Source organism: Rhinopithecus roxellana, chromosome 5 (genome assembly GCF_007565055.1).
Source record: "Rhinopithecus roxellana isolate Shanxi Qingling chromosome 5, ASM756505v1, whole genome shotgun sequence".
Lineage (NCBI taxonomy): Eukaryota > Metazoa > Chordata > Mammalia > Primates > Cercopithecidae > Rhinopithecus > Rhinopithecus roxellana.
The window spans coordinates 49,212,143-49,230,718 of record NC_044553.1 but is presented as its reverse complement, the minus strand read 5'-3'; the positions used below and the strand labels follow the sequence as shown (position 1 = coordinate 49,230,718).

Genomic DNA, 18,576 nt, shown 5'->3' with positions numbered 1-18,576 from the left:
TCTGGCACACCTTTATTGATTTGAGTTTCTATTACCCTCAGGAAGATTTGAAGTTCCATTGTTATGGGAAAAAAAAATTCTCAGTCTGCTCTGAAATATAATCTGTTCTGCTACAGCACATGTTTCTGTAACATCAGATAATTCACATATGACTAGTAGAGTATAGGAGCTGTATTCCTTCATATGGGATATTTCATCAGTTAGGGGAGCAGATTAGCGGGAAAATAACTAGGTGACCCTTGAAAACAAGGGTTTGAGCTGTGCAGGTCTACTTATACTTACACATGGATTTTTTTCTGCCTCTGCCACCCCCGAAACAGCAAGACCAACCCCTCCTCCTCCTCATGACTTTCTTTCCTCTAGCTTATGTTACTGTAAGAATACAGTATATAATACATATACAAAATATGTGTTAATCGACTATTAATGTTATCAGTAAGGCTCTGGTCAAAAGTAGACTATTAATAAAGTTTCTGGGGAGTCAAAAGTTATACACAGACTTTCAACTGCCTGTGGGGTGAGGATGAGGGCCTGGGGGCAGCACTCCTAACTCCCAAGTGGATCAAGGGTCAACTGTATCACCTCGAGCAGGAAACATCTCTCAACTCAGCTATACAGACAGAAGTCCTTTTAACTCTGTTTTAAGAAAATCAGAAATTCGCGTTTGCACCCAGTCTCCCTCTTCAGAGAAAGGCACCTCCAGGGTAGCACAGCTCTCAGCTAGTGTGGCAGGTGGCACTGCCCCTACACTGCCTCAATGGCAGCCCACACTATCTGCATTACATCAGCACCTGCTGCTGACATTTCCATTCAACTTTGTCCATGCTTTGGTCATGTCCCCTCGGGCAGCTTCCAGTGAAGCTGAGCTGCCTGCCTGTCTGGGATATCCAAGTTATTCCCTCAAGATGCCAAGTATTGTGTTTGTTAGTGCTTGCATACTAAATTGCATACATTTTGAGTGGTCTGCCTCAATACTATTTTCCCATAAACCCTATTATTTTGCAATTTTTCAGAAACATATATAATACATGCTGACCAAAATCCTTGTATTAGTAAAACTTCTATTTCTCATAACTATTGATCATAAATACTATCTTTCTACCATTCCATAACTACTATTTTTTCAACATTCCAATTTATAAAAATTGTATATCCTCTATCAAGTACATCTTCTGGAACACATAGCTTAAATTATTTATTTTTTGTTTGTTTGTTTGAGACGGAGTCTCGCTTTGAGGCCCAGGCCAGAGTGTAGTGGCGAGATCTCGGCTCACTGCAAACTCCGCCTCCCAGGTTCACACCATTCTCCTGCCTCAGACTCCCGAGTAGCTGGGACTACAGGCGCCTGCCAATACGCCCGGCTAATTTTTTGTATTTTTTAGTGGAGACGGGGTTTCACTGTGTTAGCCAGGATGGTCTCGATCTCCTGACCTCGTGATCCACCACCTCAGCCTCCCAGAGTGCTGGGATTACAGGCATGAAAAACTGTGCCTGGCCAGCATAAATTATTAAATTTGAGCATTTGGAGTTTGTTCTTTAAAAAAAAAAAAGAGGCCAGTTCCAATGGTTCACACCTACAATCCCAACACTTTGGAAAGCTGATGCAGGAGGACTGCTTGAGGCCAGGAGTTCAAGACTAACCTAGGCAATATAGTGAGACCCTGTCTCTACTAAAAATTTAAAAATGAGGCATGGTGGTGTGTGCCTGTAGTCCCCACTACTTGGGAAGCTGAGGCGGGAAGATCGCTTGAGCCCAAGAGTTCGAGGGTACAGTGAACTAAAGATTATGCCAGCCACTGAACTCCAGCCTGGGCAACAGGGCAAGACCCTGTTTTAGGGGGAAAAAAAAAACCCATCTTAGCTGCCATGTACCATAAATGTTACAACACTCATAGTCTGGAGGAATCATAAAGTCTTTAAGAAAATGGAGACAGGGCCTATAGTGATCACTACTCACAAATCACTAGAATCACATGCTGAAACACTGCTGCAGAATATCAATGTGTGGCTCCCACTGCCATTAACCCAACCATGATGTTCTCCGCCTGTCCTGGTACAGACCATTTAGTTCTTGTTAAGCACAGGCTTCATTATTTTCTACCTTTACCAACCAAAAACTACTAAAGAAAAAGTCAATATTCTAAGGAGTACAATTAAGAGATATCCTAACATTCTCACTGAATCAGCCAAATATAAAGGCTAACATGTAAAAGAGGCTAGAGCAGTTTTCTTCAAACTAAAGCAGTGGTGCCCTGGAGATAACAAGACAACTTTTCAGGAGGTTAGGATACTTTAAGGAGAAACCAGTTAAAAGTGGTCTGCTTCCACTGTACTCCCAGAGCTTGATCTGTCTGAGAATTCTTGTGGTTTGCTGGTTGTCCTTCCCACCCTCCCTTATAAATGTATTCACTTCTCCCACATTACTTCCTAATCTTACGATTGTGCATTTCCCAGCCAGGTACAGTGGCTCATGCCTGTAATCCCAGAACTTTGGGGGGCCAAGGTGGGTTGGTCACTTGAGGTCAGGAGTTCAAGACCAGGCTGGCCAACATAGTGAAACCCCATCTCCACTAAAAATACAAAAATAAGCCAGGTATGGTGGTGGGCGCCTGTAATCCCAGCAACTCGGGAGGCTGAGGCAGAATTGCTTGAACCCAGGAGGCCAAGGCTACAGTGAGCCAAGATTGTAACACTGCACTCCAGCCTAAGTGACAGATCAAGACTCCATCTTGAGAAAAAAAAAAAAAAATAGGAGCCGGCATGGTGGCTCACGCCCGTAATCCCAGCATTTTGGGAGGCCAAGGCGGGCGGATCATGAGGTCGGGAGTTCGAGACCAGCCTGGCTAACATGGTGAAACTCCGTCTCTACTAAATATACAAAAAATCAGCAAGGTATGGTGGCAGGCACCTGTAATCCCAGCTACTGGGGAGGCTGATGCAGGAGAATCACTTGAAACCAGAAGGCAGAGGTTGCAATGAGATGAGATCACGCCACTGCACTCCAGCCTAAGCAAAAGAGTGAAACTCTGTCTCAAAAAAAAAAAAAAAGAGTATATTTTTTATACATTCACAGAATATCTCTCGAGAGATGCACAGGAAACTGCTGACACTGGTTGTCACAGGGTGGCTCGGGCAGGGGTGGAAGGAAGACTGTCACCAGCTACCTTTTTGTGTCTTTTGTGTTTCAACCATAAGGATGTATAATCTATTTTATTTACAACTTAAAAATTCACATTTTCCAAACTCCCAAATACTTTAATTAGTATATTGAGATGCAAAAAAAGTCCTTTTTGGCCAGGTGCGGTGGCTCACGTCTGTAATCCCAGTACTTTGGGAAGCCGAGGGGGGAGGATCACGTGAGAATTAAAAAATGCTAAGTTGTACGCATCTGAGGATAAAGCAAAAATCTAAGAAAATAATTTAGTTGCTACTGAAAATAGCATATAGCTTAAAATTTGTAATGCTCTTTTTTCATTATCATTCAAAGACTACCCTCAAATCAAAACACTGACTTTTGCCTCTACCACTGCCTCCTCTCACAGACCTTTGCCTATTCCAAACCCCATAACCAGAGTTAACCTTTAAAAACTTAAATAAAAGGGGCCAGGTGCCATGGCTCACGCCTGTAATCCCAGCACTTTGGGAGGCCGAGGTGGGCAGATCACCTGAGGTCAGGAGTTCAAGACCAGCCTGACCAACATGGCGAAACCCTGTCTCTACTAAAAATACAAAATTAGCCGGCTGTAGTGGTACATGCCTGTAATCCCAGCTACTTGGGAGGCTGAGGCAGGTGAATCACTTGAACCTGGGAAGTGGAAGTTCTGGTGAACCGAGTTCACACCATTGCACTCCCGCCTGGGCAACAAGAGTGAAACTCCGTCTCAAAAAAAAAAAAAAAAAAAACTTAAATAAAGGTAAATTGGATCACTCCTCACTCAAGGCCTATTCTTCCTCTGGCCCTTACAGGCCTTCCATTGATTCTCTGGCCTCACTACCCACCACTTTGGCCCAGGCTCACTCTGCTCCAGCCACACCTGCCTCAGTGACCCTCCTCACACATGCCAGGCAGGCTACTGACTCAGGGACTTTGCACTGGCTGTTCCAGCTCTGCTCTTCCCCCACATTAACTCCTTTACCACCTTTATATTTTGCTCAAATACCCCTCCCTCCTCCATGAAGCCTCTCCTGATATTCTCTTTAAAAACCAGCAAGTCTACTGGGCGCAGAGGCTCATGCATATAATCCCAGTACTTTGGGAGGCCAAAGCAGGCAGATCACCTGAGGTTAGAAGTTCAAGACCAGTCTGGTCAACATGGCGAAACCCCATCTCTACTAAAAACACAAAAATTAGCCAGGCATGGCAGTAGATGCCTGTAATCCCAGCTACTTGGGAGGCTGAGGCAGGAGAATCACTTGAACCCGGGAGGCAGAGGTTGCAGTGGGCCAAGATCGTGCCACTGCACTCCAGCCTGGGTGAAAGAGTGAGACCGTCTCAAAAAACAAAAAAACGAAAACAAAAACCAACAACTCCATCACACCCCCACATTTCTGACACCTGGGTCATGATCTACTTTTCTATTACTTCGTTGCTATGAAAGTTCCATGAGGGCAGGAATCTTTGTCTCTTCTGCTCACTGATGTATCACAAGCACCAAAGCCAGCATCTGGTACAAGGAATGCACACAGTATTTGTTGAATTAATGGATGGCCCCAGCCTACTTTTTCAACTTTATTTCCCACCTATTCTTCCCAAAAGAATGCCTGCTCCAGCCAGTCTGACTGGAATACTCACCATCCCAGTACACCTCTGTACCCTGGTCTGTACCTTCTTACCCATGTTGGGGAAGAGAAACAAACCCACTCAAATGCCTCCCTGAAAGTTCTCTGAGCACTCCCAATCCATCCTGCTCTTCCTGCCCTACATCCCAAAACATCTGCTGCCTAGCTCCCTCAGCTGAAATAACACCAGAAGGCTCTATCTGATAACATGTGTAAATTCTTATTTTTCCTGACACTACTCCCTAGTTTCCCTAAAGGAAGAAATGAAATCCATCTTCTTGGAAACTCAGACGAACTCAGGACAACACATTAAAAATGAGAAAAAAAAAATGCTTTTAGGTTCTATTTTTTTCCATCCAAAATGAAAATAGCTTGGAATCCCAGGGAGGAAAAACATGTGTGTGTGTGTGTATATATACATATATATGTATATATATACACATACACACACACACACACACACATATATATATATATTTTTTTTTTTTGAGACAGAGTCTCCCTCTGTCACCCACGCTGGAGTGCAGTGGTGCAATCTCAGCTCACTGCAAGCTTTGCCTCTCGGGTTCATGCCATTCTCCTGCCTCAGCCTCCCGAGTAGCTGGGACTACAGGCGCCCACCACCACGCCCAGCTAATTTTTTTGTATTTTTAGTAGAGGCGGCGTGTTAGCCAGGATGGTCTCAATCTCTTGACCTCATGATCCGCCCGCCTCGGCCTCCCAAAGTGCTGGGATTACAGGCGTGAGCCACCGCACCTGGCCCCAAAAATGTGTATTGTTTTATCATTTTATTTTTTTTTTAGAGACAGGTCTTGCTATGTTTAGTCTGATCTCAAACTCCTAGGCTCAAGTGATCCTCCCACCTCAGTCAACCAAGTAGCTGGTATTACAGGTGCAAGCCACTGTACTCAGCACTTATTATTATTATTATTTTTTTTTTTTTGAGACGGAGTCTCGCTCTGTCGCCCAGGCTGGAGTGCAGTGGCCGGATCTCAGCTCACTGCAAGCTCCGCCTCCCGGGTTCACGCCATTCTCCTGCCTCAGCCTCCCGAGTAGCTGGGACTACAGGCGCCCGCCAGGTCGCCCGGCTAGTTTTTTGTATTTTTAGTAGAGATGGGGTTTCACCATGTTAGCCAGGATGGTCTTGATCTCCTGACCTCGTGATCCGCCCGTCTCGGCCTCCCAAAGTGCTGGGATTACAGGCTTGAGCCACCGCGCCCGGCCAGCACTTATTATTTTTTTAATTGACACATAATAAGTAATTGTACCTATTGGCTGGACATGGTGGCTCATGCCTGTAATCCCAGAACTTTGGAAGGCCAAGGCAGGAGGATTACTTAAGGCCAGGAGTTCAAGATCAGCCTGGCCAACATGGCGAAACCCCATCTCTACTAAAAATACAAAAATTAGCCAGGTATGGTGGCAGGCGCCTGTAATCCCAGCCACTTGGGAAGATGTGGCAGAATTGCTTGAACCTGGGACGTGGAAGTTGCAGTGAGCTGAGAGCATGCTACTGTACTCCAGCCTGGGTGACAAGAGTGAAACTTCATCTAAAAAAAAAAAAAAATTATTATTATTATACCTATTTACGGAGTATAGTGTGATATTTTGATACATGTATACAGTGCATAATGTTCAAATCAAGGTAATTAGCACATCTATCACCTCAAATATTTATCTTTATTTGTGTTGGGAACATTCAACATCTGCTCTCCTAGCTATTTGAAAATATACAATAAATTATTAATCAGAGTCACCCTATAGTACTAGAACTTACTCCTCTTATCTAGCTGTAATTTCGTATTTGTCAACCAACCTCTGGCTACCCCCTTCCCAACAAAATGGGAAGGGGACTTCCCTTACCCTTCCCAACAAAAATGTATATTCTTATGGTTCACTTGCCTACTTTATTAAATTTTAAAATGTCAGTGAAAAAAAATATTACTGGATTTTAACCAGTGAAAGTATTCAAAAGGTATGAGCACCTGCCTTCATCTCCTCAAATCTTAGCTTGAGAAGCCCTTCATCATCTGACCTTTCCTGCTATTCACACCCCACTTCACTGGGCTCCAGCCAAACTGGCCTCTCTGCTAGTCCTGAAACATGCCAGGCTTCCTCATGCCTCAGGCCATTTGCATATCCTGTGCCTTTTGCCTGGAATGCTCATTCCTCTAGAATTATCTCCCTGCTTAAATATTTCCAAATGTCTTCTCCTGGCCACTCTGGTTAAAACTGGGGAGCAGGGAATAAAAAAAAAAAAAAAAAAAAACCTCAGCTGGGCATGGTGGGTGGTTTACACTTGTCCTAGCACTCTGGGAGCCCAAGGCTGGCAGATCACTTGAGCCCAGTAGTTGGAGACCAGCCTGGGCAACATAGCAAAATCCTGTTTCTACAAAAAAAAAAAAAAAAATTAGCCAGGTGTGGTGGAGCATGCCTAATGTATTCCCAGCTACTCAGGAGGCTGAGGTGGCAGAAAAGCTCGAGCCAAGATCATGCCACTGCACCCTAGACTGGGTGACAGAGCAAGACTCTGTCAAAAAAAGAAAGCAGGAAAGTAAAGGAAAGAAAGAAGGAAGAGAGGGAGGGAAGAGGAGAAAAAGAAAAACGTCCTTCTGCCTTACTTTCCATCCTGTTCTGCTTTATTTTTATCCATAACAGTTGTAACAATCTAATAATCTATATATTTCATTTCTTTATCTAGTGGCATTAGAAGAAAAAATTTATGTTTTATTACAGTTATAGCCCCAATTTCTAGAATAGTATCTGGCAAATAGAAGGTACACAATACTTGTGGAGTAGAATTCAACAAACATACACATTTTACAAATGAGTAAACAAAGCAATGTAAATTTTGTTAACAGCTCCAAGATAAGTCAAAGAAGTTCTCCCATGCTTTGGGAGGCCGAGGTGGGAGGAACACTTGAGGCCAAGAGTTTGAGACCGCCTGGGCAACATAGCAAGACCCTGTCTCTACTAAAAATTAAAAAAAAAAAAAAAATTAGCCCAGCTATTCAGGTGGCTAAGAGGCTGAGGCGAGAGGATCACTTGAGCCCAAGAGTTCAAGTTTACAGTGAGCTATGATTGCACCACAACACTCCAGCCTGGGTGACAGAGCAAGACCCTGTCTCTTAAAAAAATAAAATAATAAAGAAAAAAAGTTCACCTAATCTCTTTAAATTTAAGTTCTCTCTGAGAACTGCATTCTGTTCATCAGAAGCAGCCAAGCTCCAAAACCACTCTAGAAGTGGTTTAAAACCAGGTTTCTTGGCCGGGCGCGGTGGCTCGTGCCTGTAATCCCAGCACTTTGGGAGGCCGAGGCAGGTGGATCACCTGAGGTCAGGAGTTCAAGACCAGGCTGGCCAACATGGTGAAACCTCGTCTCTACTAAAAATACAAAAATTAGCTGGGCATGGTGGCAGATGCCTGTAATCCCGGCTACTCGGGAGGCTGAGGCAGGAGTATCAGTTGAACCCAGGAAGCGGAGCCTGCAGTGAGCCGATATCGCGTTACTACACTCCAGCCTAGGCAACAGTGAGATTCCATCTAAAAAAAAAAAAAAATCAGGTCTCTTTTCCCACTCTCAAATACTTCTGCAATTGCTTTAAAATAACGAATCAGCTGGCCGCAATGGCTCACGTCTGTAATCCCAGCACTTGGGGAGGCCGAGGTGGGTGAATCACCTGAGGTCAGGAGTTTGAGGTCAGCCTGGCCAACATGACAAACCCCATCTCTACTAAAAACACAAGAAATTAGCCAGGCGTGGTGGTGCATGCCTGTTATCCCAGCTACTTGGGAGGCTGAAGCAGGAGTATCACTTGAACCCGGGAGGCGGAGGTTGCAGTGAGCCGAGTTCACACCATTGCACTCCAGCCTGGGCAACAAGTGCAAAACCCTGTCTCAAAAAATAAATAAATTAATTAAATAACAAATCAATATATAAACAACTGTTTTTTAAGCATTATTTGTGTGCCCAGCACTGTGGTTTAAAACTGGAAAAAAAAAAGTTTTCAAGACACATGAACTGTCTTTCAGGGGGAATCTAATTCCTAACATAAACCAAAAAACTGCCCACATTTTGCTTAAAATAAAATGCCATGGAAACATCAGCAGCAGCAGAGAGATGGGCAAATATAGCCGTGATTATAGACTATTATGACTCTATTTTTTAATCAATAAAACAAGATTATAGGCTGGGCACGGTAGCTCATGCCTGTAATCCCAGCACTTTGGGAGGCCGAGGCAGGCAGATCACCTGAGGACAGGAGTTCAAGACCAGCCTGGCTAACATGGTGAAATCTTGTCTCTACCAAAAAATACAAAAATCAGCCAGGTGTGGTGGCACACACCTGTACTCTTGGCCGGGCACAGTGGCACATGCCTGTAATCCCAGCACTTTGGGAGGCCGAGGCAGGTGGATCACTCGGGAGGGCGAGGCGGGACAGTCGCTTGAACCCAGGAGGTAGAGGTTGCAGTAAGCCAAGATGGCACCACTGCACTCCAGCCTGGGTAACAGAGCGAGACTCCATCTCAAAAAAAAAAAAAAAAGAAAAACGATTAAAATAGCATACTTCTGATTCAAATTATTATTATTATTTTGAGACAGAGTATTTGCTCTGTTGCCCAGGATGGTGTATAAGGGCGCCATCTTGGCTCACTACAACCTTCGCCTCCCAGGTTCAAGCAATTCTCCTGCCTCAGCCTCCTGTGTAGCTGGGACTACAGGCACCAGCCACCATGCCCCACTAATTTTTGTATTTTTAGTAGCGACAAGAATTCACCATGCTGGCCAAGCTGGCCTTGAACTCTTGACCACAGGTGATCCATCCACCTCAGCCTCCCAAAGTTGATTCAAATTATTTTAACAAACTATTCTTAGTTTTTTCACCTCTCAACAAGGCATGGTTACAATGTTATCCAGTGAGGTACTTCAGGGCCAGTCTCACTGTTACAAAAGCCTCTCTTGATTACAAAACCTGGTCTTTTCTTTTCTTTTTTTTTATTGAGAGGGAGTCTCTCTCTGTCGCCCAGGCTGGAGTGCAGTGGCGCAATCTCGGCTCACTGCAAGCTCCGCCTCCTGGGTTCACGCCATTCTCCTGTCTCAGCCTCCCGAGTAGCTGGGACTACAGGCGCCCACCACCTCGCCCGGCTAGTTTTTTGTATTTTTAGTAGAGACAGGGTTTCACTGTGTTAGCCAGGTTGGTCTCGATCTCCTGACCTTGTGACCCACACACCTCGGCCTCCCAAAGTGCTGGGATTACAGGTGTGAGCCACCACGCCCGGCCAAAACCTGGTCTTTTCTTTCCCACCTTTGGATGCCAGTAGGGAAAGGAAACTTTTGAAACGTATGTTAAAAATGTCTCCTCCTGGCCGGGCGCGGTGGCTCAAGCCTGTAATCCCAGCGCTTTGGGAGGCCGAGACGGGCGGATCACGAGGTCAGAAGATCGAGACCATCCTGGCTAACATGGTGAAACCCTGTCTCTACTAAAAAATACAAAAAACTAGCCGGGTGAGGTGGCGGGCGCCTGTAGTCCCAGCTACTCGGGAGGCTGAGGCAGGAGAATGGCGTAAACCCGGGAGGCGGAGCTTGCAGTGAGCTGAGATTCGGCCACTGCACTCCAGCCCGGGCGACAGAGCGAGACTCCGTCTCAAAAAAAAAAAAAAAAAAAAAAAAAAAATGTCTCCTCCTGAGATGAGGTAAGTGGTTCTCAGTCTATGGTAGGTCTCCTTTTATAGTACATACTGTAATACTAATTAGCACTTACCAGATTCTTTTTTTATTGTTATCTTTTGTCTTAATGCGGGTGTCATGTCCCATTTCTCTGTAAGATAGAAACATGTCTGCACACGAAGAAGTTCAAATATTCCTTGACAAACCAAATGCTAATGTATCACTTCAAATGTCTTATCAGAAGACAGATGGTAGCCCAGGTATCTGGGCTCATGCTTGTAATCAATCCCAGCACTTCGGGAAGCTGAAGTGGGTGGATCACTTGAGGTCAGGAGTTCAAGACCAGCCTGGCTAACATGGTGAAACCCCACCTTAACTAAAAATACAAAAATTTAGCCAGGCATGGTGGCACGGCCTGTAGTCCTAACTACTCGGGAGGCTGAGGCAGGAGAATCGCCTGAGTCCCAGAGGCAGAGGCTGCAGTGAACCGAGATCGCACCACTGCACTCCAGCCTGGGTGACAGAGCAAGACTGTCTCGAAAAAAAAATACAAAGAAAGAAAAGACAAGACACATGGTAAAAGAAAACTTAGCATATAGGCCCTAGTGAGGAAGAATTTACAAAACTTATTCATAAATCTCACTGTTTCAAGAACTATTTACAATGTGTCTGACTTGACCCAATAGAGGCTTTTCCTTAAAAACACATCTTAAAATCTTTTTTATAAATAGCAATTTCCTTACATAGGTAAGTTCAAAAATACTTATATTCAATTGAGATTCTTTTTTGTTTTGTTTTGTTTTTTGTTTTTTGTTTTTGAGACGGAATCTTGCTCTGTCACCAAGGCTGGAGTGTAGTGGCGTGATCTCGGCTCACTGCAACCTCCACCTCCCGGGTTCAAGCGATTCTCCTGCCTCAGCCTCCCAAGTAGTTGGGATTTCAGGCACCCACCACCACACTAGGCCAACAACTTCAAATTTTTAAAAAGGCATTATACAGCAAGGAAATGTAAACTAATGCATCTATCCTCTTTAAGAAATTAATCTGGGCCAGGCGCGTTGGCTCACGCCTGTAATCCCAACACTCTGGGAGGCCGAGGTGGGCAGATCACTTGAGGTCAGAGTTTGAGACCAGACTGGCTAACATGGTAAAACCACTCCCTCACCCCACCCCCAACCCTGGCTCTACTAAAAATACAAAAATTAGATGGGCGTGTTGGTGGGCACCTGTAATCCCAGCTACCTCGGGAGGCTGAAGCAGGAGCATTGCTTGAATCCCGGATGCAAAGGCTGCAGTCAGCCAAGATTGCACCACCACACTCCAGCCTGGGGGACAGAGACTCCATCTCAAAAAAAAAAAAGAAAAAGAAAAAAAAGAAAATTAATCTGGCCAGGCATGGTAGTTCATGCCTGTAATCCCAGCATTTTGGGAGGCTGTGGCGGGCAGATCACTTGAAGTCAGGAGCTGGAGACCAGCCTGGCCAAGGTGGTGAAACCCCATCTCCACTAAAAATACAAATATTAGCCGGGCATGGCGGCAGGCGCCTGTAATCCTGGCTATTCTGGAGGCTGAGGCAGGAGAAACACTTGAAACTGGGAGGCGGAGGTTGCAGTGAGCCGAAATCATGCCATTGCACTCCAGCCTGGTAACAAGAGCAAAACTCCATCTCACACACACACACACACACACACACAAAGAAAAGAAATCAATCTAAAGTCTTCCTCTGTTCAGGACTTCTAACTCAGACAGAGACCAATTTTCAGACCGGCAGAGGCAAATTTCTCTAAATTTTAGGTTTCTAGGATTGATGATTAAGTTGAATGTAATGTTTAAGCTGTAGAAAGTATGCCTCTTTCCTTTAACACCATGTAGCTGGCCACAAATCAGTTCTGGGTGAAGCTTACTAATCGTTAATGGATTTATGAAATTCAAAGTACTTCACAGTAGGCCTTCTGACAAGTTGGGGGAAAAAAAAATACAGCTTTCTCATTCAGTTCTTCCGCCAAGCTAAAACGAGGATTCAATCTCCAATTGATGTTCCAAACTACCAGATAGTTTTAAATGATTCTAGAAGTTGAAGTGGAAAAATATAAATACAACAGCTGATAGTAATTCAAGACTGGCTTATGTCAAATGATTGCATTTCTAACCTAAGTTAATTCAATAACATGAAATTTGAAATAAGACTTTTTTTAATCTTAAGTTTAAAATCATAAGGTTCTATAATACTGGATGTCAGTTGGTTGCAGTTGTCACCTATTTGAAAAAAAAAATTGAAACTACTTGGTCGCTAAACCAATGGTAACTCAAAAACATTAAAGGCAAATATCTACTAAGGCACTGAATTTCATTTCATAATTTATTTCTCCATCCCCCAAAAAAGCCATCACCTAGTTCTTTATAGGATACCATCACTATTGCAACATAACAGAAAAATCTTAACATCATTGATAACTGTAGCATTTTAGTGTGTAAAATCTATATTAGATTTTAGGTGTAAAAGCTTTTAGGTGTAAAATCTATACTATATTCTAATAGTGCACTCTACATTCAACCTCTGATTTAAAGAGCTTCAATTTAACCCAGCATTGTTTAAATTAATTTTAGGATGTGTTATGTGAGTCAAGATACGCTTGCTTCTACTGAGAGACTTCTATTAAATACGCATTTAAGTATGTATTTTACAAGGCATGGCCCTGTGAGCCCTAAAGAGTGAGACTAAAGTGCAGCTACAAATAAATGGTGAAGGAAATCAAAGCAAGCTATCTTCAGTGTCTAAATCCAAAATATGCATTCTGGTTCTTAAATTCCTAATAAATAAACTGCTTTGAAAGCATCTCAAATTCTTCAAAAGTGCTGAAACAAAAGACTCAGCTTTGAGTACAACCTTAAGCTATTTCAAAACAAACACACTTGATAAGGCTTGGAATGAAATTACCTCAGTCACTCACTGGAATGCAACAATGCATTCCCAAAGTTGTTCTGAAGTAAGCTACTCCAACTAAATCACACTGAAAAGGAGAGAACGTGGATAAACTAAACATGTTTTGTGAAATATCTGTTTCGTATTGGCCTGAGTTTGTAAAAACTTACATCTACTTCATTATCAGTATTTAATCTGCAAGAATATCATCAAAGGATGTCAATATGGACAAGCAGAGACAAGAAACATCAGACTTTCAGGGAGCCTATCTTCACAATCCTGAGTTATTAATTGAAGTTCTCAAAGTTAGATGAGTTAAGATACAGACAACGTGCTCTGCACAAATGCTTTGCTTATAGTAACTACTCAACAGTCATTAACAATAATTTACTAACTATCCACCAAAACAGAGTTTCAAACCCTACCGACAACTAACCACAAATTACACCACTTTTCAGGCCGACTTCTACGGACGGTGCAAAGAAGCAATAAACACACTTTTAAAACTCCCCACCTTGAAGACCAAAAAGATACAATAACTTAAACTGCTTTCAAAAACTACTGGAGTGTCATGCCTACAAATTCAGAACCTGGCTTAAAAGCTGGTTAACTGGTTAGAATTCTTGGTAGACCCAAAGCCAACTAAATCAGGAACACTTTAAGGTCAACGGCGTCCAAGCCGGGAGCGACGTACTGTTACATGATCCCCGCCTCCTACAGGAACAGGGGACTGAACCAAAGGCAGGCGCGGCTGAAGTGCAGGCGACACACTGGGTTACACATCACCCTCGGGGATTTCCTCCAGGAATCAAGACGCTTCCTCCTTGGGTCCAGCGACTCACGGGTGACTCCGGATCTCAAGAGTTCTCGCCTCCCCCACCTCCCACTTAACCCTGCAAGCGCGGCCCTGGGCCCCCAGACCTCCCCCTGCCCCCTCTACTCCTCGGCTTCCAAGCACAGGACCCGCGAGGCCGCTGCTCCAACCTCCACCCCAGGCCCGGGGCCTGGGAGCTGCGGCCCCGCGGCCCGCACCCCCACCCCGGGCCCAGCGCCCGCGACCCGGACAGGATACTGAACACCGTCCGCTCCCAGGGCTCCAGCATGTAGAGCGCCGTGACCAGCAGGTACTGGTAGTAGAACCAGGACATCTGCTTCCAGGCCCGCGCCAGCGCCATCCCCGCCATACGCCTCCCGCGATGCAGCTCACACGTAAGTCTGTCCGGCCGGCCGCCCGCTCACGTCCTAAAGCCCCCGGCAGCCAGGCCCGCCCGCCCGCCACCCAGCGCCCATTGGCCCGCCCGGCCCCGCCGTCACCCGCGGCACGCCCAGCCCCGCGCGCTCCCCGGCCGCCGGCCCCGAGCCCCGCCCGACCCGCGCTCATTGGCCAGGCCGCTACCTCGCGTCCCGTCGTTCCCTCCCGCTTCCCCGCCTGGGCATCGCCCACGCGATCCAGAGAACGGTCCCCGCGAGAGCAACCGGCCGCGCCGCGCCCCGCCGGGGCCTGCCGGTGGTGGGCGGGGCGTCAGTGCCGGCCGGGGGCCCCGGCCCCCGCAGCCCAGCGGGCGCTGGGTCCATCCAGACTGGCCCAGAGCGGTTGCGGAATAAATATTTCTGGTACACTTGTTATGCCTCAGGCATCCTTCTGAGGAGGGGGATTGCCAGGGAGAACCGGAATGCCTTCGGTTCCTTACCTCGTGCAGCTGGCGGCCTAGCTGGGAGACAGGCATTAATCAAGTCGTGATCGGTGTAAGAGGAGAATAAGGGGCTGAGAGAGGGTGAGGAGGTGAATGCCATCTAATAAGGAGGTCTGGAAAGGCGTCCCTGTAGAAGGGATGCACATTCGGCCTCCTTCCTCCCTTCCCCCGCCCATGCACACACACAAAAACACACCCATCTAGACGGACATAACCCATGCACTCCCTAACCCAAAGACCACTTACCAAAAATAAATATCTGCCCACCTCTTAGTGGCTGTAGTTAACCACCAAGTGGGTCAAGGCCAGAAGCGCGCTGATCTAGTGGGTTCTGCAGATGACAGGCAGTTTGAGATTGGTGTGAGGGCTGGAGATACCTCCTAGAAATGCACTCCTGGATGCCCGGATTTTCCCACTGCCAAATGGATCAGCAACATTGCACTGGCCACCAGGAGCTCCATACACTGGTGTAGTATGTGAAATGCCACAATTAAATGGCCTGCTGTTTAAATGTTAAAAAGTCTTCCAGGTTGAACAGCCTATTGCTTAAACTTTAAAAGTTTCATGGTTAATAACTATTTATTTAAAACTATCAAGTGCCAGCCAAGCGCAGTGGCTCATGACTGTAATCCAAGCACTTTGGGAGGCTGAGGCTCGCGGATCTCTTGAGTACAGGAAGTCGAGACCAGCCTGAGCAACATGGTGAAACCCCATCTCTACAAAAAAAAAAAGTTAGCCAGGGGTGGTGGCGTGCACCTGTAGTCCCAGCTACTCAGGAGGTTGAGGCGGGAGGATTGCTCGAGCACGGGAGGTCGAGGTTGCAGTGAGCCAGGATGGCACCACTGCACTCCATCTTAGGTGACAGAGCAAAAGAAAGGAAGGAAAGAAAGGAAAGAGACAGAGAGAAAGAGAAGGAAGGAAGGAAGGAAGGAAAGAAGGAAGGAAGGAAGGAAGGAAGGAAGGAAGGAAGGAAGGAAGGAAGGAAGGAAGGAAGGAAGGAAGGAAGGAAGGAAGAAAAAAAAAGAAAAGAGTTAAGTAATATCAAGTGCCAGACATTGGGGATAGCAAAAAAGATAGACTGAGACCTGCCTTCATAAAGTACCCAGTCTACTGGGGAAGAGAGGCAACTTAATGGATTACAGTGAGATGTGGCAAATGATATTTTTGTGGATCCTATCCTTTAGGATACCAAGATAGCCCAGACAAAATCAGATCGGGCTTGTGAAAGGCTTCTAGGAGATGGTGCTTGAACTGAGTGTTGAAGGACAAGCAGAAATGGAAGAATGAATGAGCCTGGGGAAGAGTGGGTGAGACAGACACTCTAAGGATGAAGTTGTGATGTTTTTAGAGGACTGGAAGAACTTCCATGTGGCTGGAGCAAAAATAATGTGTATGCAGTAGCAAGAGATGGGCGTAGATAGCAAATACGGACTATATTCTGAGGGACCTTGTTTGAGAAACTAAGAAATTTTTAACTTGATGTCCAAAAGTTACTAGAGCCAACAGCTTAAATAAGATTTTCTTTCAGGGCTGGGCACGGTGGCTCACACCTGTAATCCCAGCACTTTGGGAGTCCAAAGCGGGTGGATCACCTGAGGTCAAGAGTTCCAGACCAGCCTGGCCAACATGGTAAAACCTCGTCTCTACTAAAAATACAAAAAAAGTAGCCAGGTGTGTGGTGGGTGCCTGTAATCTCAACTATTTGGGAGGCTGAGGCAGGAGAATTGCTTGAACCCAGGAGGCGCAGGTTGTAGTAAACCGAGATCGCGCCATTGAACTTCAGCCTGGGCAACAAGAGCTAGACTGTTTAAAAAAAAAAAAAAAGTTGCTTTCGGAACAAGACTTGGGTGGGGGCAGTAGCCTGGAGGCTACTGAGGAAAAAAACAGGTTGGGAAGACATCACAAAGGTAGTCTTCCTTACCCCTCACTTGGAACCTCCTTACACCTCAGAGATCCAGGTACACATGCCCTCCTACTTTCAAACTTAACTGTTTTGGACTTCTTTCTGTCCCTATTCCTGTTTGGGCACAGGCAAGCTCTGTTCCTTTTTCCTCGAGAACTCCAACTACCCTCAGCATCTGGTGATGCTATGTAAAATTTACCCAAGATTGGAAGCATCACTCACCCATAGCCACCCTTCCTTTACTGGGCCCTCTCCCTAGCAGCATTTCTGCCAGGTGGTTGTCCTCACTGTTAGTAGCTCCCAATCCACTGCGTGTCTCTTGGAAACCAGCCCTACCACCTCATCTCACTAAAGTTTGTGACTGACTAGAAATGAGGAAAAGAGGCTGAGATCCTGGATGATGACAATACAGAGAATCCGAGGGAAGACGTTTGGCTGAAAAGGTATTGATTTTGTTAGGATGAAGCTATGTCTGAGGTACCTGAGGGATATTTAAGTGGAGGTATCCAGGGGACAACTAAGCACATGGTTTGGAACTCAGAAGTGAAGCCTGAACAGAACTAGAGGCATATGAATTTTCAATATGTCCCTGGTCATTGAAGCCAGAAGAGCAGATGAGGTCACCCAAGGAAAGCACATAGAACGGGAAGAGCAGGGTACAGAATAAACCCAGAGATTCTGGCATTTGACCAATGAGAGTCCAAAGGAAGCCAATACAGGAAAGGAGCTACTTAAGATTTGACAGCAATGAGGAGAGACATACAGGAGAAGCTAACGGAGGAAGGGACAGCCAGCAGAGCAAATGGCTCAGGGAGGATAAGCAAAATGAAGAAGGGAAGCGCCAATTTGTTTTGTCCACATGGAGCTAGATTAATGACTCGGCATTTCATTGTGGAATGATGATAGGGCAGAAGCCAGATTATAGAAGGCTGAGGAGAGAACGGGAAGTAAAACCATGAAGACAGTTCATTCAGGCTTAGTTTTGCAGGAGGCTTGCTTGTGAAGGGAAGGAGATAGAATGGTGGCAAGGGTTTCAGTTTGGTTTCATTTTCAGATGGGAAAGGGGTAAGCACATTTATGGGCTTAGGGTAAAGATATGGATAAAGATGGTGGGCTGGGGGACCAGATCCAAACCCTTAATAAACAGGAACTGGTAGCTCTTTCCCCAAGAGGAGGAGGATGGAAAGATGAGAGCCAGATGGACAAATGAGTAAGTTAAGGAACTCCCTACCTTACAACCTCAGTTTTCTTAGTGAAAAAATAAAGGCCTCTTGTTGAGAGTGAGCAAGATGTTGAAGTGTGGAGGGTATGAAAAAGAAAAAGGGAGATGGGAGAAGCTTCCTAAAGCTGCCTAAAGATTGTCAGGCAGAAAAACCATACAGTTTTTACCAACAATACACAAGTACCGCGTATATATAGAACTAGAGAAGTTGAGTTAGGAGACTTCCTCCAAGGCAGGGTTTGCTGGATGGATACAAGGGAGAAATAAGCAAAAAGGTTGATGGAGAGAGAATAATTGAAATAATGACTTCAAGAATTAGGTCACAGAGGGAAGTAAATGATAAAAAGATAAAATGGGGTAGTCCAGAGCTGTGTGAGGTTGGAAACT

The 18,576-nt window shown here is 45.5% G+C and overlaps 1 protein-coding gene across 1 annotated transcript in view; it reads right to left on the bottom strand.

Annotated features, from left to right (window-relative positions):
* The window catches only part of SPTSSA (serine palmitoyltransferase small subunit A), a 36,321-nt gene extending 21,696 nt beyond the window's left edge, over positions 1 to 14,625 (bottom strand). Inside the window, exon 1 of the mRNA XM_010372259.2 lies at positions 14,443 to 14,625. Coding sequence (XP_010370561.1) covers positions 14,443 to 14,554 — 112 coding nt within the window. The 5' untranslated portion in view covers positions 14,555 to 14,625. The remainder of the gene's footprint in view (positions 1 to 14,442) is intronic.
* Positions 14,626 to 18,576: the final 3,951 nt, after the last annotated feature.